Source organism: Salvelinus alpinus, chromosome 15 (assembly GCF_045679555.1).
Source record: "Salvelinus alpinus chromosome 15, SLU_Salpinus.1, whole genome shotgun sequence".
NCBI lineage: Eukaryota > Metazoa > Chordata > Actinopteri > Salmoniformes > Salmonidae > Salvelinus > Salvelinus alpinus.
In genome coordinates this window covers 17,229,968-17,257,672 of record NC_092100.1, presented here as the reverse complement: position 1 = coordinate 17,257,672, position 27,705 = coordinate 17,229,968, and the positions used below count along the sequence as shown (strand labels likewise).

At 43.9% G+C, this 27,705-nt stretch overlaps 1 protein-coding gene across 1 annotated transcript in view; it reads left to right on the top strand.

Annotated features, from left to right (window-relative positions):
- The window catches only part of LOC139540464 (glutamate receptor ionotropic, NMDA 3B-like), a 112,761-nt gene that overhangs the window by 54,961 nt on the left and 30,095 nt on the right, over window positions 1-27,705 (top strand). The window contains exon 2 of the mRNA XM_071344312.1: window positions 26,474-27,114. Within this exon, the coding sequence (XP_071200413.1) occupies window positions 26,474-27,114 (641 nt within the window). The remainder of the gene's footprint in view (window positions 1-26,473; window positions 27,115-27,705) is intronic.

The window sequence follows — 27,705 nt, the reverse complement described above, 5'->3', positions numbered from 1 at the left end:
CTGGCTGGATGCTCACTTGAGCTCGGCAAGTGCGGGGCGCTAGCACAGGACGCACTGGGCTGTGTAGACGCACCGAAGACACAGCACGCAGAGCCGGCGCAGGATATCCTGGTCCAAGGAGGTGTACTGGAGACCAGGAGAAACTGAGCCGGCACCATCCGTCCTGGCTGGATGCCCATTCTAGCCCGGCAAATGCGAGGAGCTGGAATAGAGCGCACCGGGCTATGAATGCGAACTGGAGACACCGTGCGCATCACTGCGTAACACGGTGTCTGACCAGTCACACGCTCCCCACGGTAAGCACGAGGAGTTGGCTCAGGTCTCCAACCTGACCCAATCTCCTTGTGTGTCCCCCCAAAAAATTATTGGGGCTGCCTCTTGGGCTTCCGTGCTCACCGTGTCCCCTCGTATCGTCGCCGTTCCTCCTGCGCTATCTCCACCTGCTTCCATGGCAGGATCTTGTCCCCTGCCATTACCTCCTGGTTGAAAATACAATCTACACAGGACCTTCTAATCAGCAGGTAAGCATGGGCGGGAGTTTGGGCTTTCCATGGTGACATCACCATGCAGTAAATTGGTTGATAGACCAATAACAAAGAGAATTCCAAACTTCTCTGCCAATAACAGCTAGTTTTTTAGGAATACAAGAATATAACATCTATAGAAAAGACAGGAATGTCTACGGGGGAGTTGTTGCTGTATATATTCAGAGCCATATTCCTGTAAAGCTCAGAGTAGATCTCATGACAAATGAAGTAGAACTGCTGTGGTTGCAGGTTCACCTGCCACATCTGAAGCCTCTTATTTTAGGGTGCAGCTATAGGCCACCAAGTGCAAACTGTCAGTATCTGGAAAACATGTGTGTGATGTTAGATAAGAGACACGTATTTTCTTGATGACCTGAACATTGACTGGTTGTCATCTAGTTGTCCTCTCAGGGCGGCAGGTAGCCTATCGGTTAAGAGCATTGGGCCAGTTTTGAATCCCTGTTGAGCATGGCAGTTAACCCCCAACAACAACTACTCCCTGGGCGCCGATGACATCGCTTAAGGCAGCTCCTGCACCTCTCAGATTCAGAAATGTACAAGAATGCATTCAGTTGTGCAACGGACTAGGTATCCCCCTTTCAAGAGGAAGCTTCTTACTCTGACTAATGCCTGTAACATGACCCAGGTTATCCAACTATAGTGTATACCAATAGTGTTGGATCTGTGACATCCACTTGTATTGATCATTTATTCACTAATGCTGCAGAGCTTTGCTCCAAAGCAATATCAGTTCCCATTGGCTCTAGTGACCATAATATTGTGGCAATAACAAGGAAAGCCAAAGTACCAAGGCATGGCTTAAAGTTATTTATAGGAGATTGTACAAAATGTTATCTCAGGACAATTTTATTGAAGATTTAAAACATTTATGTTGGTCTGATGTAAGGAGGAAAATCCAGATGTAGCTCTTTGTTGACAAACATGCATCTGTTAAGAAACTAATTTAATAACTGTGTGGTTCAAAGAAATTATGCAAAAAAAGGTGGCAAACAAGTCAGGCTGTTCAGCTGATTGGTTGACATACTGTCAATTGAGACATTTGTGATTAAACCTAACAAAAAAAGAATACATTATATTACCAAAACAAGATAAATGACAATAAAAACAATCGGGAAAAATACTTTGGAGCACCTTAAATTATATAATGGGCAGCTTGTGGCTGTGCTTCCCTTTGTAGTGCGTAATAGTTTGCAAGCCCTGCCACACACGACAAGTATAGGAGCCAGTGTAGCACGATTCAATCTTAGTCCTGTATTGATGCTTTGCCTGTTAGATGTATCGTCGGAGGCCATAGCGGGATTTCTTATAAGCGACCGCGTCAGAGTCCCGCTCCTTGAAAGCGGCAGCTCTGCCCTTTAACTCAGTGCGGATGTTGCCTGTAATCCATGGCTTCTGGTTGGGATACGTGCGAACAGTCACTGTGAGGACGTCGTCATCGATGCACTTATTGATGAAGCCAGTGACTGATGTGGTACTCCTCAATGCCATCGGAAGAATCCCGGAACATATTCCAGTCTGTGCTAGCAAAACAGTCCTGTAGCTTAGCATTTGCATCCTCTGACCACTTCCTTATTAAGCGAGTCACGCGTACTTCCTACTTTAGTTTTTTCTTGTAACCAGGAATCAGGAGGATAGAGTTATGGTCAGATTTGCCAAATGGAGTGTAAGGGAGAGCTTTGTACGCGTCTCTGTTTGTGGAGTAAAGGTGGTCTAGTGTTTGTTTTACCTCTGGTTGCGTATTTACCATGCTGATAGAAATGAGGTAAAACTGATTTAAGTTTCCCTGTATTAAAGTCCCCGCCCACTAGGAGCGCCGCCTCTGCATTTTCCTGTTTGCTAATGGCCCTATACAGATTGTTGAGTGCCGTCTTAGTGCCAGCATCAGTTTGTGGTGGTAAAATGACAGCTACGAAAAATATAGATTAAAACTCTCTCGGTAAATAGTGTGGTCTACAGCTTATCATGAGATACTCTACCTCAGGTGAGCAAAACCTCGAGACTTCCTTAATTTTAGATTTTGTGCACCAGCTGTTATTTACAAATAGACACAGACCGCCACCCCTTGTCTTAACGGAGGCAGCTGTTCAGTCTTGCCGATGGACCGAAAACCCTGCCAGCTGTATGTTTTCCATGTCGTCGTTCAGTCACGGCTTGGTGAAACATAAGATATTACAGTTTTTAATGTCTCGTTGGTAGGATATCCTTGATCGGAGCTCATCCATTTTGTTATCCAATGACTGCACTTTGGCTAATAGAACTGATGGTAGAGGGGGTTTACTCACTCGCCTTCGAATTCTCAGAAGGCAGCCCGACCTCCGCCCCCTCTTTCTCTGTCTTTTCTTCACGCAAATGATGGGGATTTGGGCCTGTTCCCCGAGAAAGCAGTATATCCTAAAGCGTCGGACTCGTTAAAGAAAAAATCTTTGTCCCGTTCAAGGTGAGTAATCGCTGTTCTGATGTCGAGAAGTTATTTTCGGTCATAAGTGACAGTAGCAGCAACATTATGTACAAAATAAGTTAAAAAAATATTTAACAATAAAACAGTGAACAGACACCTTTTGCCCTCCCTAAAGGCTTGTGTCTGTATTAGGTATTTTGCCCTCTTAAGTAGCCAAATTTAGTATAGATTTAAGTGTATTTGGTCTCCATCATCAATAACATTTGGAATTCACCCCACAGTATGGGCTGCTTTTTGTTAGCCCGTTTCTCTGACTAAAGCGCTTTCTCCCTCCTAGCTACTACGGTAATATATAAGGCAAATATCGTTTACTTCAGTTAAACACATTATTGCCTTTGCCTTCCAGCTTGAAAATTTCCATCACATATCTTACCAGCAGAACTGTAATGTGTGCAGTGTTGTGTGCTCTGAAGACACCATACATCAACTGCAGTGGGGGGACAGGTTATTTACCAAAATGGATCAGTAATTGTGCATCCCTAAATAGCCTTCATATTCAAGCTTTATTTAATTAGCCCTTTGGGGCCATGGGAGTCTTTAATATTCATATAGCAGCCATATGTGAAGGCTCATTTTCCATATGAGTATTAGAGCAAATGGTTCACTCTCTAGAAGCTCCAGACAGCCATTATGGCTGTGTTATTGTTTCGGATTGGAGTAATGGATGCTGCTGCAGCGCTTTGCTAACCGCTTTTAACAGATCAACTCGGCTGCCTCGACTCCGCTGCTGTGTTGCTCTACTGATTGACTTGGGCCTTTTCCTGACTCATCCCCCACGGGACCCACGCATTAAACATCTGGGGTCTCACTGTCCCACGCACTGAACAGCAAGAGCAGCAAGCCGACGCTTTCCTTTCATTTGTATGGATCATCGCAAGTCTGATGGTGACAGGTCATTTCCACTGCAGCAGTCTTTTGAGATGAATTTTAGAGTCGGTGAGATTGGTTGGGGCATATTCAATGCTTCACACATTTGACACCCACATCTGTTATGTGTATACTCATGTTTTTTTTTCTTTGGTTGTGATGCAAAGGTTTGTAAATGTGAGGTGACGCTAGAACAAGCGGTGACCCCAGAAGCACGGTCTCCCTGTCTGAACCTTTAGGCTGGGTATTTTCTTAATGTGGTGGAATAGAATCGAGTCTAGTCATGCTTCAGTGGTTCCAATCCTGGCCTGACTCAGCTAGCAACCTTACATTGGCCCATGAGCAGTCCGTCCACTGCAAAGGCAGTGGCTCGCACTTGGCAAAAGATGTCGGCACACAAGAGTTTTGCTCAATGACTGAACCAACAGCAAAACCAGCGGCAGCTGAAACCACTAACAGTGGTCCATTGTCGGACTGCCCTCAGCTAGCCGTCGCATAGCTAGGACCGGAACTTCCTGTTCTCATACACCAGGGCAAGGTATCCCTGAGGCTTTTCTTCCAGTTCATCACTAAAGCACCTGAATGAACGAACGTGTTCACTACAAATTGGTTCAGTGAAGACTGAATAATGTGATTTGGTGCTGGGGTGGAACAAAATCCTGTAACGCCACCTAATCGTGTAACACATGTAAGTATCTATCTACATCAACCAAATGCATCTTCTATGTCCTGTGCATGATGGATGTGTATAACATTGGCTCTTTGATATAGAAATTGCCTGTGATAAGTAGATTTCAATGGGATAGTGTTTTGAAGTATGTTGGCTCTCTTTGATGCCACTAAAAACCATTCGGGGTCGTTCTTTGATGGCTGTATCATCTAGGCGTGAGAAGATTCGTTGGAACATATTTTACGTGTCAGCTCTGGGGATGACATGGATACTCCACTATCCCATTACTTTTCTCTGTGTTAAATGACTTGAGAAATTATGATCCTGCGACTATGACTGAATGAAATTTTACACAGCACTCAAGAGAAGTGATAAGCTGTTAACACTTTGTTGAGAAAGAAGACATATTCAAATGTCTTACTTTTTTGCTAGTTTTTGAATACTTCCAATGATGAACTTGTTCAAAACCTTACAGGGTGATTTGTGATATTTGCGTTGTACTGGCTTTGTGCTACTCTCTCTGCTGGAATGGCCTATTTCAGATATGATTAATAAATCTATTGTTCACACTTTATATTATATTGAGTGAGTTCGATATGGGAAATGCATGTGGAGCGTAACATAGATGATTCAGTGAACCATGCTCGCGTGATGAGTAACCTTGGCTTTAGCTCAGAGGGCTAACAGTCTTGTGGCATCACTGGCACGTAGGAGACCAGAGTTAAAATCCAGTGGGTCACACATACATACCACTTCTGTATGGAAATGAATACGTTGAATAGCAATGTGACCCGGCAGGACCCGAATCCATAGACATTTAATATGAATCTGGACTACAGAGTGGAAGATTATCTACCACGGCCATGTTGGAATGTCTACCTTACAGGGGAGCATACCTCATGAACCCTATCACATCGATGGCATTTAAATGGATATAGAGCTCCATTTTGCACACTGTGTCTGTACATGCTTGATGGGAACTGCCAGGGCTGGTTTTGAGCTCCCAACTGTCGGTGTACTCTGCCGATCGGCCTGCCCTTTAAACTGGCAGTGACGGAGAGGAGGCGTCCCGGTGTCTCTGCTCCTTCCACTACATTAAATATGTACACAGACTAATGTCTATTATATCTGGCCTCGTCCACTCATCTGTCCTGTGTGATTACATTAAATGACAAAATGCGAGTAGATTATGGTTATAATGTATTTTAATTTCTAATGATCGATGCGGGTTATAAATGTAGCCTCATTACATGCATAGGGCCAGCAGGAAACTAGAAATCTAGATTGATCTCTTTGTCATTTTTAGAACGTTGCAAAGCAGGAGGTTGTTATTATTGCCTGGTGGAATGAAAGTTGGGCTACAATTACTAGGTTTCGAAAGGTTGTGAGCAAAACTAAGCTTGTTTCCAGTTGAAAACCAAGGTACTGTGTTTTATGGTGTGTAAGTCACATATTACACTTTCCGGAGTTGACGTTTTAGCCTCCCTACAGAGAGGAGCTGGACATCATAGACTCAAAGTGCCTGATGAAGAGCTCGTGGACTGACATTTCTTCCCCGGCTGTAGATTTATGCTCCCCCCCACTCAAGCGACTGCCTATCCAAAACTGACTCAACGTCCTATCATCTGAAGCTGTGGAAGCCAAGCGCCCAAGAATCTGCCAGATCCTTACATTTGTGTTTATGTTTGTTTTTTAAAGTCACTAAGAGATTCTATTTGCAAGGAAAGCGCTATATAAAATAAAATAATAATTTTTATTAAGTCGGATTTGTGCGGTGGTGCAAAGGTTTTTATATTGGGCTGATTCAATATTGAGTTGTTTAGAATGGAAATGTCACTTTAGCTATTACATGGATATACAGTACCTGATGAATGTAGGATTTTTTAAAGGCCCTCCCCCAATACTGTCCTAAAACCCCTAGAGAGAATAAAACACCCACCATTCACTATGATTCATGTATTACATGTTGTGGTGTGAGTACAATACAAAGAAAGCCATTTGTTCTCTCTCTGAGGCACTCAGATACGCAAACACCCGTTTACCATTTGTGTTTGTGTTGGTACCCGTTACATGCGGAAACTCACTGCTTGAAACACAGCAGATGTCATTTGTCACATTAAGTCCTCTTCTTGTCTGGCCTTTTTCCTCTTTCTGCCATGTTTCATAACAACCGGCTCTACCCGTCACCCATTCTAAAATTGCTTGAGTAGCGGTTGAAAAGAAAGCATCAACTCTCACTTTCACAGAAATTCAAGCATGGTTGAACAAAGAGAGAATATACAGACCCTGATCAATATTTCATTCCGTGTGTCCTGAACAAGAGCAGAATTCCTTCATTCTTGGAGTTTGTGACCTCAGGAGGACACAGGCAGGGCTGAGTTATCAGAGTGATTGAATCAGAGCCTATGGCTAAAAGGACTATAGCAGTCCCCCTTGGTCTGCGGGGCAATCAGCCTCAGACCACTCCTGGGAGAGGGTATCTCCCATCCCTGTCAGTCACCAACTATCACCCGTCCCTCCCCCTGTCTCGCTCCCCTACCTCTTTCTCTCCCATGGTGCTCCCCTACCTCTATGTTTGGGGTGGAAGATAACGTTACAGGTTTGAAACTTTAAACCAGAAGGCATGAACCTGAAATGGGTCAAACCTGCATTTTGAACAGAGAGAAGGAAGTAAGCATAGACAGTTGTGCCTCTATTGGTGGTGATGTATTGTATATTAGAAAGCCAGGACATTTGTTTAGCTTTGGGCTTCGATGCATGAGCTGTCTTAATGGTTACAAATGTCCCAGCGACAACTGCCGAATGGATTGATGGAATAGCCTGTTGTCCCCATTTTCAATGTTCCTATTTACGGAGGCACATGTCTGTTTGGCTGGGACAGAGGTCACCCCATGCCAAAAGCATTATATCTACGATCCTCCGTGGGCGGATTGGGCTTGTCTATGATTCAATACCTGAATTCATCTCCCTGTACAGGTGGGCTACTAGCCCTTATCACAGAGATGTGTGCCAAGTGACAAATAGTAATTTGGCATAAGTCGATCTTCCAGCTGCCAATGCAAAAAACAACACAAATCAGACAGCCAGAGGCCTTCACTGCAGACCTGATACCATGCAGACGCTATAGCAGCATTCTATTATGAATTCCATTCCATCACCAAATGGACAGAGACTAAGCCAAACACACAATGAATACCACAATTCAAAATATTAAATCACATTTTATTTGTCACATTCGCCGAATACAACAGGCTTAGACCATACCGTGAAATGCTTACTTAGAAGCACTCAATCAACAATGCAGGTCAAGAAATAGAGTTAAGAAAATATTTACTGAATAAACTAAAGTAAAAAATAAAATAAAAAGTAACACAATAGGGTTGGGGTTAGGCATTCCATTCTAACACAGTAGAGAGTGAGTGAGTGCCTCATTATTGTTATTTTATTGTGTTACTTTTTATTTTATTTTTTACTTTAGTTTATTCAGTAAATATTTTCTTAACTCTATTTCTTGACCTGCATTGTTGATTGAGTGCTTCTAAGTAAGCATTTCACGGTATGGTCTAAGCCTGTTGTATTCGGCGAATGTGACAAATAAAATGTGATTTAATATTTTGAATTGTGGTATTCATTGTGTGTTTGGCTTAGTCTCTGTCCATTTGGTGATGACAGGCAGAAGTCACACACGCAAACATCAGGCCTTGAATGACATTCCAACTTAAGGATGATGTTCAGAATTTGACCTTAGAGGGGTAATCAGCAAGTTGCCTCATCCATTTTTTGAAATGATACATTAATGATATGTACCCATTGATTGTTGAAGAATATAACTTCTAAATGCCTCTTGATTTTAGTTTAACTGTCACACTCCATCAGAATTGAAAATATTAACTTGTTTTACTCCAATGTTTGTAAACAAAGTAACTATAAACAAACACTGTACAGCCTAAAAACATGGTTAAAACGATTTAGTGTAGTTGTGTGGAATTTAAAAATAAAATAGTAACTAAACATATCCAATATCCCCACAGTTACTTAAGATGGTTAACTAGCTAGCTAAGGTTGTTTACAGTTTACAGGTTGTTTACTCTTCGACACACTTTGCTAGCAACCAAAGAGCTCTCCTGTCAAACACCAGTCTCCAAAAATGATGAGGTGTCTCCAGTTGTGTTTATAGCGATTGTGACGCACCTTCTATGCTTATTCACTTTCCATGCGTATTTTGTTCTGTGTCTTCATGTCAACATTCTGAATGGCTTTCCCCAATATTTATATTATCTACTATGAAAGGAGCCTTACCCCCATCCTATTCCAGCCGTACTCCCATGCTAGTACCTCATTTATTAGCAGCATTCTGGGGCCAAGTGAAAAGCGTGTTTGAATTAAGTGTTTGCCCAGACTGTGCTGATAGGTTTGCTTAGCCATTGTAATTGGACGAACGTTGTTGAGTATTGACTACCTCTCCCAGTATGACCTCAGCCCTGCTTAGCACAATGAGATGGCCATGAGGTGTAAACATCAGGCTGATTGTGTTTGGGGTTTGGCCGTAAATAAGAAAGTGTTTACTGAAGACAGAAAAACCGTGCCAAGGATCCATTTTGGTGATCTTGTTTTACTCACAAGGGCCCATGGAGGAAAATATTGCAGAGTGCACCTTTAAGAATTTAAATTGACCAAACTATGTAAAGACTGCATGCATATTTTACTTTCTTTGCAAATGGTCAGTGCTTATGACGTCAGGTGTCCAGAGCTTCTTGTATTTTGCAGTGTAATTATTTTACGGATTCAAGCGTGACTGCTCTGCATGGGCTTCCAAGACCTTTGTAAAGTACCCCCATAACCTCAGGATTACCTGTTCATTACCTCATCTCTGAACAGAGCATCTCGCTTAATATGGAGGCTGGATGGACATCCCTCTCCTGTTAATGTCCCAGTCTCCACTAATCCCCTATGGCAACCCATTTAAAATACACTGCCTTGATATTGCCTATGACTGTCTGTACCGGACAGATAAACGCAGTCATTTACATGGACAACCATGGGCTCGCAGCTCCGTTCCATACCAGCTGCCAGACAGCTCTCTCAGAAAGCCTACAGTTCTCTGGAACTGCCAGATAATTGGACCTTATTTAATTTCGGAGGGGAAAATAAGTAATTTTTGAAGAGAAACGTGTGCATGTGGCCAAAGCAGCATGCATTGTGGGAGTTATTTTACTGTCATGTTTGGGTATAACGGCAGTACAAGAAAAACTGCTGAGTTTGTTTGGCTGTTCCTTGACTAATCAAATCAAATCAAATGTATTTGTAAAGCCCTTCTTACATCAGCTGATATCTCAAAGTGCTGTACAGAAACCCAGCCTAGAACCCAAAACAGCAAGCAATGCAGGTGTAGAAGCACAGTGGCTAGGAAAAATTCCCTAGAAAGGCCAGAACCTAGGAAGAAACCAAGAGAGGAACCAGGCTATGAGGGGTGGCCAGTCCTCTTCTGACTAGAAATTACTCCTTTACCATCTCATATCAGATTCAAAAGAAATACTGTAATGCTGATTATATTCCCGCTCAAATTTTCTCTCTCAGCATTAAGAAAATACAGTTGCCATGTCCCAGACTATGATTATTTTAGTATTTTGATTGGCTCAATTCCAAGCGAATTGGTACACTACATGACCAGAAGTATGTGGACACCTTCTCGTTGATCATCTCATTCCAAAATCATGGGCATTAATGTGGAGTTGGTCAGACCTTTGCTGCTATAACAGCCTCCACTCTTCTGGGAAGGCTTTCCACCAGATGTTGGAACATTACTGCGGGGACTTGTTTCCATTCAGCCACAAGAGCATTAGTGAAGTCGGGTACAGATGTTTGGCGATTAGGCTGGCTCGCAGCCGGCTTTCCAATTCATCCTAAAGGTGTTCGATGAGTTTGAGGTCAGGGCTCTGTGCAGGCAAGTCAAGTTCTTCCACACCAATCTCGACCAACCATTTCTGTATGGACCTCGCTTTGTGCAAGGGGGCATTGTCATGCTGAAAAAGGAAATGGCGTTCCCCAAATTGTTGCCACGAAGTTGGAAGCACAGAATCGTCTAGAATGTCATTGTATGCTGTAGCATTAAGATTTCCCTTCACTGGAGCTAAAGGGCCTAGCCCGAACCATGAAAAACAGCCCCAGACCATTATTCCTCCTCCACCAAACTTTACAGTTGGCACTCTTCAGGTGTTCACACAGCTCAAGACACCAGCCATTGGAGCTTAGTGCTTTACTGCTACATTAACACAAAAGCAGGTAGTGTTTTCCTGGCATCCGCCAAACCCAGATTTGTTCGTCGGACTGCCAGATGGTGAAGCATGATTCATCACTCCAGAGAACACATTCCCATTGCTCCAGAGTCCAATGGTGGCGAGCTTTACACCACTCCAGCCGACGGTTGGCATTGCACATGGTGATCTTACGCTTGTGTGATGCTGCTCGGCCATGGAAACCCATTCCATGAAGCTCCCGACGAACAGTTATTGTGCTGACGTTGCTTCCTGAGGCAGTTTGGAACTCGGTAGTGAGTGTTGCAACCGAGGACAGACGATTTTTACACAAGATGCGCTTCAGCACTCCACGGTCCCGTTCTGTAAGCTTGTGTGGCCTACCACTTCGCGGCTGATCTGTTGTTGCTCCTAGACATTGTCACTTCATAATAAATGCACTTACAGGAGCAGCTTTAGCAGGGCAAAAATGTTACGAACTGACTTGTTAGAAAGGTGGCATCCTATGACGCTGCCATGCTGAAAGTCTGAGCTCCTCAGTAAGGCCATTCTACTACCAATGTTTGTCAATAGAGATTGCATGGTTGTGTGCTCAGTTTTATATACCTGTCAGCAACGGGTGTGCTGAAATAGCCAAATCCACTAATTTCAAGGGTTGTCCACATACTTTTGTATATATAGTGTATGTATTTGTTAAGATTTGGCTGCACATCATGCATGTTTGGAAATGAGTTGCATAAGCAAAGACAAAGTTTAAAAAAGTTTGGAAAGACATTTCTCTCATATTGCATTTCTAATATTTAATATTGTACGTGTATTTCTAGTCACGCTATGGCCAGAAGGCTGAGCCAATGCAAGTTTCTGAGTCTGGCTCGAAAGGCTAGTGCATTCTGTGGACTTCCAATACTGAGTAGGCTTGTTCCAATTATTTTTGTCAATATATGAATCCAGTTCTCTGTCTGCTGTAAAAGGCTTACTGCAATTTTCTTCCACTGTTCCACACAAGGTTTTCTTCTCTTATCATTATTGTCAATTTTTGTTTCCTGTCAGAGACATCAAAGTCCATCAGTTCTGCCTGTATCCTCGTTTGCCTACTCTCCAGTCAAGGTTGAACCTTCCCACTGTCTCTCTGCTCTTTCTCATTCACAGAAGACTACTGTACTGTTGCATGTAATAGCAGTGATCTTTGAGAAGGTTACCTTTGCTTTTTCTCACCACCTGTTGTTCATAAGGTTTGTCCTTAAAGTCACAGTACTCAGTCTAGCTCCACCCACATTGAGCCAATAACACTTTGTAAACAGAGGGGTGTGTCTTGGTGAATGTAACTGACACTGTTTGTTGAATTCTGTGGTAACCAATTGATTGATTGATTTGTTTATTCATTAATGGGTAACTGCCACCTCATCTGGGGGTGTGGCTTCAACAAGGTTTTACACAGATTTGCTAATATTTTCAAAATAAGAATCTGGTTAAGCTCAGTAGTATTTCCGGTAAAGGTGATTTGTAGATCAATAGTTTCTATGCAGCACCTGTATCAGGCCAACCCTTATGAACAACCAGCACCTTCTACAGTTCTACAATTATTAGCTATAGACTTGTTTAAGAAATGCTAATCAATCTGCTAGTCTGTATGCCCGGGAGCAGTGGTATAAAGTACTTAAGTAAAAATACTTGAAAGTACAACTTAAGTAGTTTTTGGAGTATCTGTACTTTACTTTACTATTTATATGTTTGACAACTTTTACTTTTACTTCACTACATTCCTAAAGAAAATGATGTACTTTTTACTCCACACATTTTCCCTGACACCCAAAAGTACTTGTTACATTTTGAATGCTTAGCAAGACAGGACAATTGTCAAACTCACACACTTATCAAGAGAACATCCCTGGTCATCCCTACTGCCTCTGATCTGGCGGACTCACTAAACACATGCTTCATTTGTAAATGATGTCTGAGCGTTGGAGCGTACCCCTGGCTATCCGTAAATTAAAAAAAAACAGAAAATGGTGCCGTCTGGTTTGCTTAATATAAAGAATTTGAAATGATTTACACTTTTACTTTTGATACTTAGGGATATTTTAACAATTACATTTACTTTTGATACTTAAGTATATTTAAAACCAAATACTTTTAGACTTTTACTCAAGTAGGATTTTACTGGGTGACTTTCACTTTTACTTGAGTCCTTTTCTATGAAGGTATCTTTACTTTCACTGAAGTATAACAATTGGGTCCTTTTCCCACCCCTGTCCGGGAGTCTAGCCTAGTCTGCACAATGCATTTCATACCAGAGAGATTACTTAAGAGTTTTCTCCACATTACACATGACTGGTTTTAAATCCCTGTTATGGATTTCTCCATTGATCAGATAATCATCAGATCAAGCTCTCTGGAATATCATTTTGACTGTGTCATTATCGTGTTATTACTACTCTAACACGATGAAACGCTGCATTTCTGATGATAAGCAATCTCTTTAGAAATAGCTTTTATAGTAACGATGACTTGATTGGCTGTAGTTTCAGGAAATGATTGTATGGAGTGGATTGATATTCTTATGCTATGGTAGCTGGCTAGATACCACACAAATGTGAAATGATAGGCCCAGGCAGGCACATTCCAACGGAGACATGACTCCAGTCTGAAAAAGGTTTTCCAGTGAACATTCACAAAGAAACCAATGAATAAAGCCTAAACTGAGATGAGAACCAAAGAAATGAATAGATTCTCTCACATTATGTCTCATCTCTACTGTTGCAAACTCCCTGTTTTTCATATTCAGGTCATGCTCACTTGGGTTTGAGTGATCTGTGGAGTACTGAGAAAGTTCTTAGCTAGCTATGGGCCTTAACTTCACAATGCACTTGACTATTGTAAGGCAGATAAACACTGTCACTTGAAATGTAGAATAAATTAAGATTTGTGCCGAGTAGAAGAGTCTGCATTAGACACAAAGCCTGCTGTCTATCAGAGCCTCTGTATGGGAGAAGATAAACCTAACAATTCAGAGATCAAACCGCCAGAGGAAGAATACGCAGCAGTCCCATTTTTTTTTGTTTACGTATGAATTCAAGTGCATAGGCAATGTTGATGTATAAATCTGTCACTTAGAGTTTAAGGTTTAGCACACGCCACTGTTTTGTTGCGTCTCAGTGGGTTTTTCAATCCCCAATTGTTTCTACCCCTGCAGAGCTTCAGCGTGCAAACCTTTCTGCTGCGCCGCGCCACAGCTAACTACAGTCTACAGAGTCGTGTCTCTTGAGTTTTAGAAGTCAAACGTACTTGAAGGCAAACTCTAAACCATGGTCAGAGTTCCTGAATGGGTCATTTGCTGCTTGCTCATTGGCTACATAATGTAGGCCTATGTCTTGCGTGTGAGTGCAGAGCGATCGGCATGAGGGATATGACATTGGTCAGATAGGCTCCAGGCAGAAAAACATACTGTAACACACAACTTGTCCTCTTGTGTAACAGGGCTGTGGGATCACCACAGAGCCGGGTGCAGGCAAACAGTCACGACTCCTTGCTCTGACAGCCAGCCTCTTGTAGCTAGCTCTTCCATTCAGTCTGTAATTGATAAGATCCTTGTCTTGCTCAGGAGGGACCTACTGTGGTCCTTCTGACATGGCGTTTTGCTTTCTTCCTCAACTCTCAACGAACTCCGCTTGTAACATTCCATCAAACATAAATAAATGAAAAATAAAAAAGGGATGGTATAAAAAAGGAAAGGGAGAGAGAATAAATAGGAAACCTTGGGTGTTCCACCTCACTCACCTCTATTCCATATCTGTCTGAACTCTGTCCTTCCCCTGGGGCTGGATTTACTCACTCTACACCAGTCCACAGTTACTGCCTACTAGAATCCTAGTCTACAGTTGCTGCCTGCTAGATTCCTAGTCCACAGTTACTGCCTACTAGATTCCTAGTCCACAGTTGCTGCCTGCTAGATTCCTAGTTCACAGTTGCTTCCTGCTAGATTCCTAGTCCACAGTTGCTGCCTGCTAGATTTCTAGTCCACAGTGGCTGTCTGCTAGATTCCTAGTCCACAGTGGCGACCTGCTAGATTCCTAGTCCACAGTTGCTGCCTGCTAGATTCCTAGTCCACAGTTGCTGCCTGCTAGATTGCTAGTCCACAGTAGCTGCCTGCTAGATTCCTCGTCCACAGTTGCTGTCTGCTAGATTCTATTCCAAAGGCTATAAAACATAAATTTGAACCAAAGGTAAAATTAGGATTGGGAGACAGATAAGATCTGAATGTAAAGTGTGAACAAAGGCAGGTTCATGGTTCTGTGTATATGTGGAGGGTATAAAACAGAAGTGTTTCAACCAAAGGTATAACAAGGATTTTGGGAGAGGGATAAGATCTGAGGGGAAAGGGTAAATAAAGACAGTTTCATGGTTTTATCTTTTCCTTTTATTCCCGTCTGAAAAGAAGGGGAGCAAACTTTACATATGTGCAACGCTCACCAGTGTCCCCTAGTCCACCTCCCATTCCCCAGATTCTCCCTCTGTCATCATCAGTATTATAATGAATTACACACAGAGTCATGGGGGGTGCTTTAGAAATAGAATGTGTAACTCTTATGGGGGTGCACACCTTTATATGCTTAAACTGACTGCCCGCTGTCTGTAAGTAAAGTGTTGGGGAAATCATTTTGGCTGCTGCTGTGTGGTAAAGGATTTGGGACAGAGACTTACATTTTCATTCCCTCAATTTTCCTTTTCTATTTATTTCTATTTCCAGGAGTAAAAAAGATTGGATTCTAAATGGAGCTGTCATTCTGTGGTTGCCCGCTATATCCCTCTTCTCTTTTCTTCTCTCTCTCTCTTTTGTTCCAGGTTCCAATCAAACAGACTATCAGATAATGTCCTTGTCCCTTTGTCCTCCCTCAGGTTACTGGAGTCATTAGCTACAGTGCCTATAGAAAGTTTACACCCCCTTGAAATGTTTTCACATTGTTGCGTTACAAAGTGGGATTGAAATAGATGTAATTGTTTGCCATTGATCTACACAAAATAGTGCATAATGTCAAAGTCAAAAGGAAATTCTACACATTTTTACAAATTAATACAAATTAAATAACGAAAATATAGTAGTTGCATAAGTATTCACCCCTTTGTTTAAGCAAGCCTAAATTAGTTCAGATGTAAAATGTGGCTTAATACATCACATAATAAGTTATATGGACTCACTCTGTGGGAAATAATAGTGCTTGACATGATTTTTGAATGACTAATCCTTCCTCAGTCCCCCATACATAAAACATCTGTAAGGTCCTTCAGTCAAGTATTACATTTCAAGCACAGATTCAACTACAAAGACCAGAGAGCTTTTCGAAAGCATCATATAGTAGGGCAGTGATTGGTAGATGAGTAACTATAACTAATCAGACATTGAATTTTTTTTATCCTTAAGAGTCTATTGATGCACCCGTGCGTCAATCTATTGAACATAATGAATCCCCATCAAAATGTGTCAGTTTAAGCTTGAGATATCTTTTTTTGCATGGGCTGCGTCTCAATCCACCACATCCACCCATGTCACCCTTACACATCTGCCATGGAAAGTGACAGAGCTACAGCACTGTTTGTCAGAGCACAAGAAATCCTGAAAATCGGTATTCTCACAAAAACGTCTGTAGCGTTCGAACGGTTTGGCCTTCTAACTAATATGACCACTCTATGGAAAGACGAGACTCACGAACACAATGGTGTTCTCTGTTCCGCACAAGCCCCACGGAACTCATCTGAAGGTAACCCACACAAATTAATAGAAGTATGGAGGTAGTTTTGTGCCAACAAAAATATGGGGTTAAATATATGTCCAAAAAGAAAATAATCCTGAGCTTTCTTATATCTCCTAGACACTTCAAAACCTTATTCCTGATGATACATAATTGTATAACCTACATCACAAAGCCAAATCTACCCAGGAGTTGCTTACCACAGTGAATGTTCCTCAGTGGCCAAGATACAGTTTTGACATGAATCTGTTCAAAAATCTAGAAAATTGCTGTGTAGCCATGATCCCCAACACCTTGACAGAGCTTGACTAATTTTGAAAAGAATATTGGGCAAATATTGCACAATACAGGTGTACAAAGCACTGAGACTTACCCAAGAAGACACAACTGTAATAGCTGCCAAAGGTGTTTCTAACATGCATTGACTCAGGGGGGTGAATACTTATGTAATCAAGGTATATTTTCTATTTAAAAAAATATTTTTAAATGTTACAAATTTTCGTCCACTTTGACATTACATAGTATTTTTGTGTAGACAAAAAAACAAAACAATTAATCCCATTTTGTAACAGAACAAAATGTGGGGTGTAGACCTTCTATGGGCACTTATTGACCTCTAAGAATACGTAGGATCTTAATTTGAGCCAGTTTTCTTATAGCAGGAAAATCATCTTGCAGCAATAGGAAATGTGAATTATTATGTGGATTGTAATGAATGGATTTTTTTGTAGGGGTTGATTGATTTTTTGTAAGAAAAAAATGAAGTCTGAAAATTCAAAGTGGAAATTAAACAATTTGAGAAGCCTTTTTAAACATCAAATAGACTAAAAATACACTACACGTTTTACATTTCCTGCATTGCATGAAAGTTCTCCTGCAACAAGGTGATCAAATTAAGATCCTACATACAGTTGAACTCAGAAGTTTACATACACCTTAGCCAAATACATTTAAACTCAGTTTTTCACAATTCCTGACATTTAATCCTAGTAAAACTTCCCTGTTATAGGTCAGTTAGGATCACCACTTTATTTTAAGAATGTGAAATGTCAGAATAATAGTAGAGAGAATTATTTATTTCAGCTTTTCTTTCTTTCATCACATTCCCAGTGGGTCAGAAGTTTACATACATTCAATTAGTATTTGGTAGCATTGCCTTTAAATTGTTTTACTTTGGTCAAACGTTTCGGGTAGCCTTCCACAAGCTTCCCACAATAAGTCGGGTGAATTTTGGCCCATTCCTCCTGACAGAGCTGGTGTAACTGAGTCAGGTTTGTAGGCCTCCTTGCTCGAACACACCTTTTCAGTTCTGCCAACAAATGTTCTATAGGATTGAGGTCAGGGCTTTGTGATGGCCACTCCAATACCTTGACTTTGTTGTCCTTAAGCCATTTTTCCACAACTTTGGAAGTATGCTGGGGGTCATTGCCCATTTGGAAGACCCATTTGCGACCAAGCTTTAACTTCCTGACTGATGTCTTGAGATGTTGCTTCAATATATCCACATAATTTTCCATCCTCATGATGCCATCTATTTTGTGAAGTGCACCAGTCCCTTCTGCAGCAAAGCACCCCCACGACATGATGCTGCCACCCCCGTGCTTCACGGTTGGGATGGTGATCTTCAGCTAGCAAGCCTCCCCCTTTTTCCTCCAAACATAACGATGGTCATTATGGCCAAACAGTTCTAGTTTTGTTTCATCAGACCAGAGAACATTTCTCCAAAAAGTACAATCTTTGTCCCCATGTATAGTTGCAAACCATAGTCTGGCTTTTTTATGGCGGTTTTGGAGCAGTGGCTTCTTCCTTGCTGAGCGGCCTTTCAGGTTATGTCGATATAGGACTTGTTTTACTGTGGATATAGATACTTTTGTACCTGTTTCCTCAAGCATCTTCACAAGGTCCTTTGCTGTTGTTCTGGGATTGATTTGCACTTTTCGCATCAAAGTATGTTCATCTCTAGGAGACATAACGTGTCTCCTTCCTGAGTGGTATGATGGCTACGTGGTCCCATGGTATTTATACTTGCGTACTTGTTATGCAGATGAATGAGGACCCAAAAGCGACGTAATAGTAACAGAGTCTTTATTCCAGTATAAAACAAATAATGATACTCCTGGATATAAATCAATGGAAATCCAAAACAGGAAACTGAAATCCTCTCGTCAATAGAGAGGAACGACTGGAGACGCGACCACAGACTGCAGGTCGCTTCAGGAAGGCACAGGCCGTAGCTGACATAGACACCTGCTCACACGCAGCATCTGAAGAAGGCAAAAGAACACGACAGGGCGGAACAAGACACAGGAACTGCAAACATCAAACAAGAATCCGACAAGGACAGGAGCGGAAAACAGAGGGAGAAATAGGGACTCTAATCAGAGGGCAAAATAGGGGACAGGTGTGAAAGAGTAAATGAGGTCGTAGGGAGAATGAGAAACAGCTGGGAGCATGAACGGAACGATAGAGAGAGAGAAAGAGAAAGAACCTAATAAGACCAGCAGAGGGAAGCACAGGGACAAGACATGATCAAAGACAAAACATGACAGTACCCCCCCACTCACCGAGCGCCTCCTGGCGCACTCGAGGAGGAACCCTGGCGGCAACGAAGGAAATCATCGATCAACGAACGGTCCAGCACGTCCCGAGATGGAACCCAACTCCTCTCCTCAGGACCGTAACCCTCCCAATCCACTAAGTACTGGTGACCACGTCCCCGAGAACGCATGTCCATGATCTTCCGTACCTTGTAAATAGGAGCGCCCTCGACAAGGACGGGGGGGGGGAGGGAAGACGAACGGGGGCGCGAAGAAAAGGCTTGACACAGGAGACATGGAAGACAGGGTGGACGCGACGAAGATGTTGCGGAAGAAGCAGTCGCACAGCGACAGGATTGACGACCTGAGAGACACGGAACGGACCAATGAACCGCGGAGTCAACTTGCGAGAAGCTGTCGTAAGGGGAAGGTTACGAGTGGAAAGCCACACTCTCTGACCGCGACAATACCTAGGACTCTTAATCCTACGCTTATTGGCGGCTCTCACAGTCTGCGCCCTGTAACGGCAAAGTGCAGACCTGACCCTCCTCCAGGTGCGCTCACAACGTTGGACAAAAGCCTGAGCGGAGGGAACGCTGGACTCGGCGAGCTGGGACGAAAACAGAGGAGGCTGGTAGCCAAGACTACTCTGAAACGGGGACAGCCCGGTAGCAGACGAAGGAAGCGAGTTGTGAGCGTACTCAGCCCAGGGGAGCTGTTCTGCCCAAGACGCAGGGTTTCGAAACGAAAGGCTGCGTAAAATGCGACCAATCGACTGATTGGCCCTTTCTGCTTGACCGTTAGACTGGGGATGAAACCCGGAAGAGAGACTGACGGAAGCACCAATCAAACGACAGAACTCCCTCCAAAACTGTGACGTGAATTGCGGACCTCTGTCTGAAACGGCGTCTAACGGGAGGCCATGAATTCTGAACACATTCTCAATGATGATTTGTGCCGTCTCCTTAGCGGAAGGAAGCTTAGCGAGGGGAATGAAATGTGCCGCCTTAGAGAACCTATCGATAACCGTAAGAATCACAGTCTTCCCCGCAGACGAAGGCAGACCGGTAATAAAGTCTAAGGCGATGTGAGACCATGGTCGAGAAGGAATGGGAAGCGGTCTGAGACGACCGGCAGGAGGAGAGTTACCTGACTTAGTCTGCGCGCAGTCCGAACAAGCAGCCACGAAACGACGCGTGTCCCGCTCCTGAGTAGGCCACCAAAACCGCTGGCGAATAGAAGCAAGCGTACCCCGAACGCCGGGGTGGCCAGCTAACTTGGCAGAGTGAGCCCACTGAAGAACAGCCAGACGAGTAGAGACAGGAACGAACAGAAGGTTACTAGGGCAAGCGCGCGGCGACGCAGTGTGAGTGAGTGCTTGCTTTACCTGTCTCTCAATTCCCCAGACAGTCAACCCGACAACACGCCCTTCAGGGAGAATCCCCTCGGGGTCGGTAGAAGCCACAGAAGAACTAAAGAGACGGGATAAGGCATCAGGCTTGGTGTTCTTATTTCCCGGACGATAGGAAATCACGAACTCGAAACGAGCGAAAAACAACGCCCAACGAGCTTGACGTGCATTAAGTCGTTTGGCCGAACGGATGTACTCAAGGTTCTTATGGTCAGTCCAAACGACAAAAGGGACGGTCGCCCCCTCCAACCACTGTCGCCATTCGCCTATGGCTAAGCGGATGGCGAGCAGTTCGCGGTTACCCACATCATAGTTGCGTTCCGATGGCGACAGGCGATGAGAAAAGTAAGCGCAAGGATGGACCTTATCGTCAGACTGGAAGCGCTGAGACAGAATGGCTCCCACGCCCACCTCTGAAGCGTTAACCTCGACAATGAATTGTTTAGTGACGTCAGGAGTAACAAGGATAGGAGCGGATGTAAAACGCTTCTTGAGGAGATCAAAAGCTCCCTGGGCGGAACCGGACCACTTAAAGCAAGTCTTGACAGAAGTCAGAGCGGTGAGAGGGGCAGCCACTTGACCGAAATTACGAATGAAACGCCGATAGAAATTAGCGAAACCGAGAAAACGCTGCAACTCGACACGTGACTTAGGGACGGGCCAATCGCTGACAGCCTGGACCTTAGCGGGATCCATCTGAATGCCTTCAGCGGAAATAACAGAACCGAGAAAAGTGACAGAGGAGACATGAAAGGCGCACTTCTCAGCCTTCACGTAGAGACAATTCTCTAAAAGGCGCTGGAGTACACGTCGAACGTGCTGAACATGAATCTCGAGTGACGGTGAAAAAATCAGGATATCGTCAAGGTAAACGAAAACAAAAATGTTCAGCATGTCTCTCAGTACATCATTAACTAATGCCTGAAAGACAGCTGGAGCATTAGCGAGACCGAACGGCAGAACCCGGTATTCAAAATGCCCTAACGGAGTGTTAAACGCCGTTTTCCACTCGTCCCCCTCTCTGATGCGTACGAGATGGTAAGCGTTACGAAGGTCCAACTTAGTAAAGCACCTGGCTCCCTGCAAAATCTCGAAGGCTGACGACATAAGGGGAAGCGGATAACGATTCTTAACCGTTATGTCATTCAGCCCTCGATAATCCACGCAGGGGCGCAGAGTACCGTCCTTCTTCTTAACAAAGAAAAATCCCGCTCCGGCGGGAGAGGAAGAAGGCACCACGGTACCGGCGTCGAGAGAAACAGACAGATAATCCTCGAGAGCCTTACGTTCGGGAGCCGACAGAGAGTATAGTCTACCCCGAGGGGGAGTGGTCCCCGGAAGGAGATCAATACAACAATCATACGACCGGTGAGGAGGAAGGGAGCTGGCTCTGGACCGACTGAAGACCGTGCGCAGATCATGATATTCCTCCGGCACTCCTGTCAAATCACCAGGTTCCTCCTGAGTAGAGGGGACAGAAGACACAGGAGGGATAGCAGACATTAAACACTTCACATGACAAGAAACGTTCCAGGATAGAATAGAATTACTAGACCAATTAATAGAAGGATTATGACATACTAGCCAGGGATGACCCAAAACAACAGGTGTAAAAGGTGAACGAAAAATCAAAAAGGAAATGGTCTCACTGTGGTTACCAGATACTGTGAGGGTTAAAGGTAGTGTCTCACATCTGATACTGGGGAGAAGACTACCATCTAAGGCGAACATGGGCGTGGGCTTCCCTAACTGTCTGAGAGGAATGTCATGTTTCCGAGCCCATGCTTCGTCCATAAAACAACCCTCAGCCCCTGAGTCTATCAAGGCACTGCAGGAAGCAGCCGAACCGGTCCAGCGTAGATGGACCGACAAGGTAGTACAGGATCTTGATGGAGAGACCTGAGTAGTAGCGCTCACCAGTAGCCCTCCGCTTACTGATGAGCTCTGGCTTTTACTGGACATGACATGACAAAATGTCCAGCAGAACCGCAATAGAGGCAAAGGCGGTTGGTGATTCTCCGTTCCCTCTCCTTAGTCGAGATGCGAATACCTCCCAGCTGCATGGGCTCAGTCTCTGAGCCGGTGGGAGGAGATGGTTGAGATGCGGAGAGGGGAAGCACCGTTAACGCGAGCTCTCTTCCACGAGCTCGATGACGAAGATCTATCCGTCGTTCTATGCGGATGGCGAGTGCAATCAAAGAGTCCACGCTGGAAGGAACCTCCCGGGAGAGAATCTCATCCTTAACCTCAGCGTGAAGTCCCTCCAGAAAACGAGCGAGCAACGCCGGCTCGTTCCAGTCACTGGAGGCAGCAAGAGTGCGAAACTCTATAGAGTAATCCGTTATGGATCGATCACCTTGACATAGGGAAGCCAGGGCCCTGGAAGCCTCCTTCCCAAAAACTGAACGATCAAAAACCCGTATCATCTCCTCTTTAAAGTTCTGATAATCGTTAGAACACTCAGCCCTTGCCTCCCAGATAGCTGTGCCCCACTCCCGAGCCCGACCAGTAAGGAGTGATATGACGTAAGCGATCCGAGCTCTCTCTCTTGAGTACGTGTTGGGCTGGAGAGAGAACACAATATCACACTGGGTGAGAAAGGAGCGACACTCAGTGGGCTGCCCAGAGTAACAAGGTGGGTTATTAACCCTAGGTTCCGGAGACTCGGAAGACCAGGAAGTAGCTGGTGGCACGAGACGAAGACTCTGAAACTGTCCAGAGAGATCGGAGACCTGAGCGGCCAGGGTCTCAACGGCATGACGAGCAGCAAACAATTCCTGCTCGTGTCTGCCGAGCATAGCTCCCTGGAACTCGACGGCAGTGTTGAGAGAATCCGTAGTCGCTGGGTCCATTCTTGGTCGGATTCTTCTGTTATGCAGATGAATGAGGACCCAAAAGCGACGTAATAGTAACAGAGTCTTTATTCCAGTATAAAACAAATAATGATACTCCTGGATATAAATCAATGGAAATCCAAAACAGGAAACTGAAATCCTCTCGTCAATAGAGAGGAACGACTGGAGACGCGACCACAGACTGCAGGTCGCTTCAGGAAGGCACAGGCCGTAGCTGACATAGACACCTGCTCACACGCAGCATCTGAAGAAGGCAAAAGAACACGACAGGGCGGAACAAGACACAGGAACTGCAAACATCAAACAAGAATCCGACAAGGACAGGAGCGGAAAACAGAGGGAGAAATAGGGACTCTAATCAGAGGGCAAAATAGGGGACAGGTGTGAAAGAGTAAATGAGGTCGTAGGGAGAATGAGAAACAGCTGGGAGCATGAACGGAACGATAGAGAGAGAGAAAGAGAAAGAACCTAATAAGACCAGCAGAGGGAAGCACAGGGACAAGACATGATCAAAGACAAAACATGACAGTACTATTGTTTGTACAGATGAACGTGATTCCTTCAGGCATTTGGAAATTGCTCCCAAGGATGAACCAGACTTGTGGAGGTCTTGTTTGATTTCTTTTGATTTTCCAATGATGTCAAGAAAAGAGGCACTGAGTTTGAAGGTAGGCCTTGAAATACATCCACAGGTACACCTCCAATTGACTCAAATTATGTCAATCAGCCTATCAGAAGCTTCTAAAGCCATGAATTTTCCAAGCTGTTTAAAGGCACTGTCAATTTAGTGTATGTAAACTTCTGACCCACTGGAATTGTGATACAGTGAAATAATCTGTAAACAATTGTTGGAAAAATGTATTGTGTCATGCACAAAGTAGATGTCCTAACTGTCTTGCCAAAACTATAGTTTGTTAACAAGAAATTTGTGGAGTGGTTGAAAAATGAGTTTAAATGACTCCAACCTAAGTGTATGGTAACTTCTGACTTCGAATGTATGTTCCTCTATGATGTGAACTGTTGAATTCTATTTTGATACTGCATTGCGAGACAGGAATAACTCACACACAATATACTCCTGTGGTCTCAGTGAGATGTTATTGAAGCTTTTCTTTGAACTGGTGATGGACTTGATGTATGAGGGGTAAAATAAAATTGTATTTGTCACATGTGCTTAATACAACTGGTGTAGACTTTACCATGAAATGCTTGCTTACAAGCCCTTTCCAACGATGCAGAGTTAAACAATTATTATTTAAAAAAAAATAGTAACACAAGAGGAATAGAATACACAAGAATGGAGCTATATACAGGGAGTACCAGATCAATGTGCAGGGGCACAATGTATTTGAAGTAGATACTGTATGTACACATCGATTGGAGTCAAAATCTGACTTTACCGAAAACTGGCACAAAAGCTACTTACAGTATGAATATTCATACGAAGTAAGATACTTTGATGACAGGACTTTTGCTTATGTGCCATGTGTAAGTCATTGTCAAGCCCGACTCACTGACACCATGCCATCTGTTTATAGTAAGCAGTTATTGTGAGCTTCAGCATATTACAAAAGGGTCACAGTACACTTTGAAGTGAACTATAAATGCATTATGCCTTTTTGTTCATTCTGGTCAGTCTAGGGGGTTTCCAACCTCTGGTCTAGGCGGCAGCATCAGTCTATTCCTCCTCTATGCCCAGGGAGGAGTTGACTCACTGGGTGCCACACTACAAAGCTCATTCTTCCTCAGTCCCAGGAGAAACCAAGCTTTGATCTCTTTATCTGGAGCAGAAGAATACTGCAACTTTTGATGAGCGTCATTGAAATGGTTAATGGCTGCTGCCTGCAAACACACATGTATCAAACATTCACCTTTCAACTTATCCTCTGATGCACCTGTCCCAGCAGCTGTTTGAGGTTGCAGGAGTCAGAGAGAGGCAAACACTAACACACATAGAGACACACACAAGGGGGAACCCGACATAGAGCATGAATTGCAATTTGTGCTTCCATCTCTCCTGTCTGTTTTCTGCAGCAAAGCGAATTAGCAACGTGTCAGGGAGGGTTACGGAAACGGGCACCCCAATTTTGAATGGGTATGTAGTGGTAATCAAACCAAGGCCTTTGAAACAGGCGGTTTGAAATCGTCCCTCTTATCCGGTGATATTGCTTTTTGAGTCAAAGAGTGGCTAGGGAGAGCATAAGCTTGAAGCTCACCACAGTTTTTGTTTCATGAAAAAAAAAAAGGGATTTAAAAGATAACCAGTTGAAAAGATAACCACTTTTCTCCATCCTTTAACATACAGAGGGTGTTTGAATTTCAATCAGTGAGTAGAGTTGCATTCTCCAGTGTTTCAAAAAGAAAAGCCTTTAGGGTGTCCATATGTCACTCAGTCATTTGTTTTGGTTCTGAATTTTTCTTTGTATTTTTTTTGGAAATGAATGATTCATATAAGCCCTACATGCTTCACAACTTAATAACCACATTTCATACCGTTCTAATTCTCAGAGTAAGAACTCAACGGACATTATGAAAGCTTAAACAAGTTTATTCTACCCAAAGGGTCAATAAAGCTGCATTCAGACAAAACATGTTTCCACCACCACAAGTACAGTATATATACTCCAATTTAGGCCCTCCTCCTCCTCTCCAATCCTTACATCTATTATGGTTCGACAGGAAGAGGATAATAGGGTAATAAACCATAATTTCTCCCTTAAGAGGATCTGACCTGACCTCAACCCCTCATTTGCCTAACCCACAGATGTCCATCCATATTCCCTATAGCAATCCTGTGACTTCCTCCCGTCCACCAAACACATTCCAAAGCCATCTGGCTCCTACAGATAACCATTAACTTCTGATGTAAAAACTAGTCTCTTTCACTCCTTAGATACTATACTTCTGAGTATAACAATGTTCCATATTTAACCCAGAATCTAACAATACTGAAGAGATTGTGAAGGCCATATGTAGATTGCTGTGCCAAATGTAACCACTATGTCATATTCCAACAAAGTTGTGCTTTACAAAGGGTGAGCAATGCTATGTTTGATTATAGCAATTGTGAGACTCATGCTCAGGATCTGACACGGGTTCTGATTCTTTCTCTCTCTCTCCTCCCAGAACCGCTTCCACCTACAGATGGCTACTCGGATCCCCCCGTCGGGCCTGTCGGAGCTGCTGCTGGCCGTCCTCCAGCGGAGCGGCTGGCAGGAGGGCATGGCCGTGCTGTGCCAGGGTTGGGAGGAGGATGGCCTGCTGGAACTACTGGACCTCCAGAGCCACCTGGGCTGTGGCGCCACCCGTTGGCAACTCCGCGCCCTCCTCAACCTCACCCGTGCTGGCCCAGCAGAATCCCAAATCCAGGACTTCCTTTCAGAACACTTCCGGGGGCAGGGCCCAAGTCAGATCCCACCGCCGGCCGCGGTGCTGCTGTTTGGGGGCGACCCAGAGTGTGCGGCGGCGGTGCTGCGGAGCGCCCAGGACTTGGGGTTGACGCTGCCCACGGTGCACTGGGTGCTGGGCTACCCACTGAGCCCCGATGCCCTGCACTCCATCGGCCTGCCCCTGGGTCTGCTGGCCTACGGTGAAGTGGAGCGCAAGCCGCTGGACTTCTACATCCGCGACGCACTCCAGCTGGTAGGCCGGGCAGTGTCGGCTGCCACAGTGGTGCGCCCAGACCTGGCGCTCATCCAGAACATGGTCAACTGCTACGACAAACCCAACAAGCACGAGGTGCCCTCCTCCGGACAGTACCTTGCCAGGTAAGGCTGGTTTACTTTGACCCTTTAACTCACAAAGTCTCTGGAGGTTTAAAAGAATAGCTTACACACGTACACACAGTCAGGTACAACATTATTGGCACCTTTGATAAAGATGAGCAAAAATCTTTACACCCCTTCACCTTTTCCATATTTTGGTGTGTTACATCCTGAATTTAAATGGACAACATTTTGAGTTTGTGTTACTGGCCTACACACCCCATAATGTCAAAGTGGAATTATGTTTTTAGAATGTTTTACAAATCAATTACAAATGAAAAGCTGAAATGTCTTGAGTCAATAAGTATTCAACCCCTTTGTTATGGCAAGCCTAAATAAGTTCAGGATTCATATTTTGCTTAACAAGTCACATACAAAAGTTGCATGGACTCTGTGCAATAATAGTGTTTAACATTATTTTGGAATGACTTCCTCATCTCTGTACCCCACACATACAATTATCTGTAAGGTCCCTCAGTAGAGCAGTGAATTTCAAACACAGATTTAACCACAAACACCAGGGAGGTTTTTCAATGTCTCGCAAAGAAGAACACCTCTTGGTAGACGGGTAAAAAAAAACACCCAAAGATACAG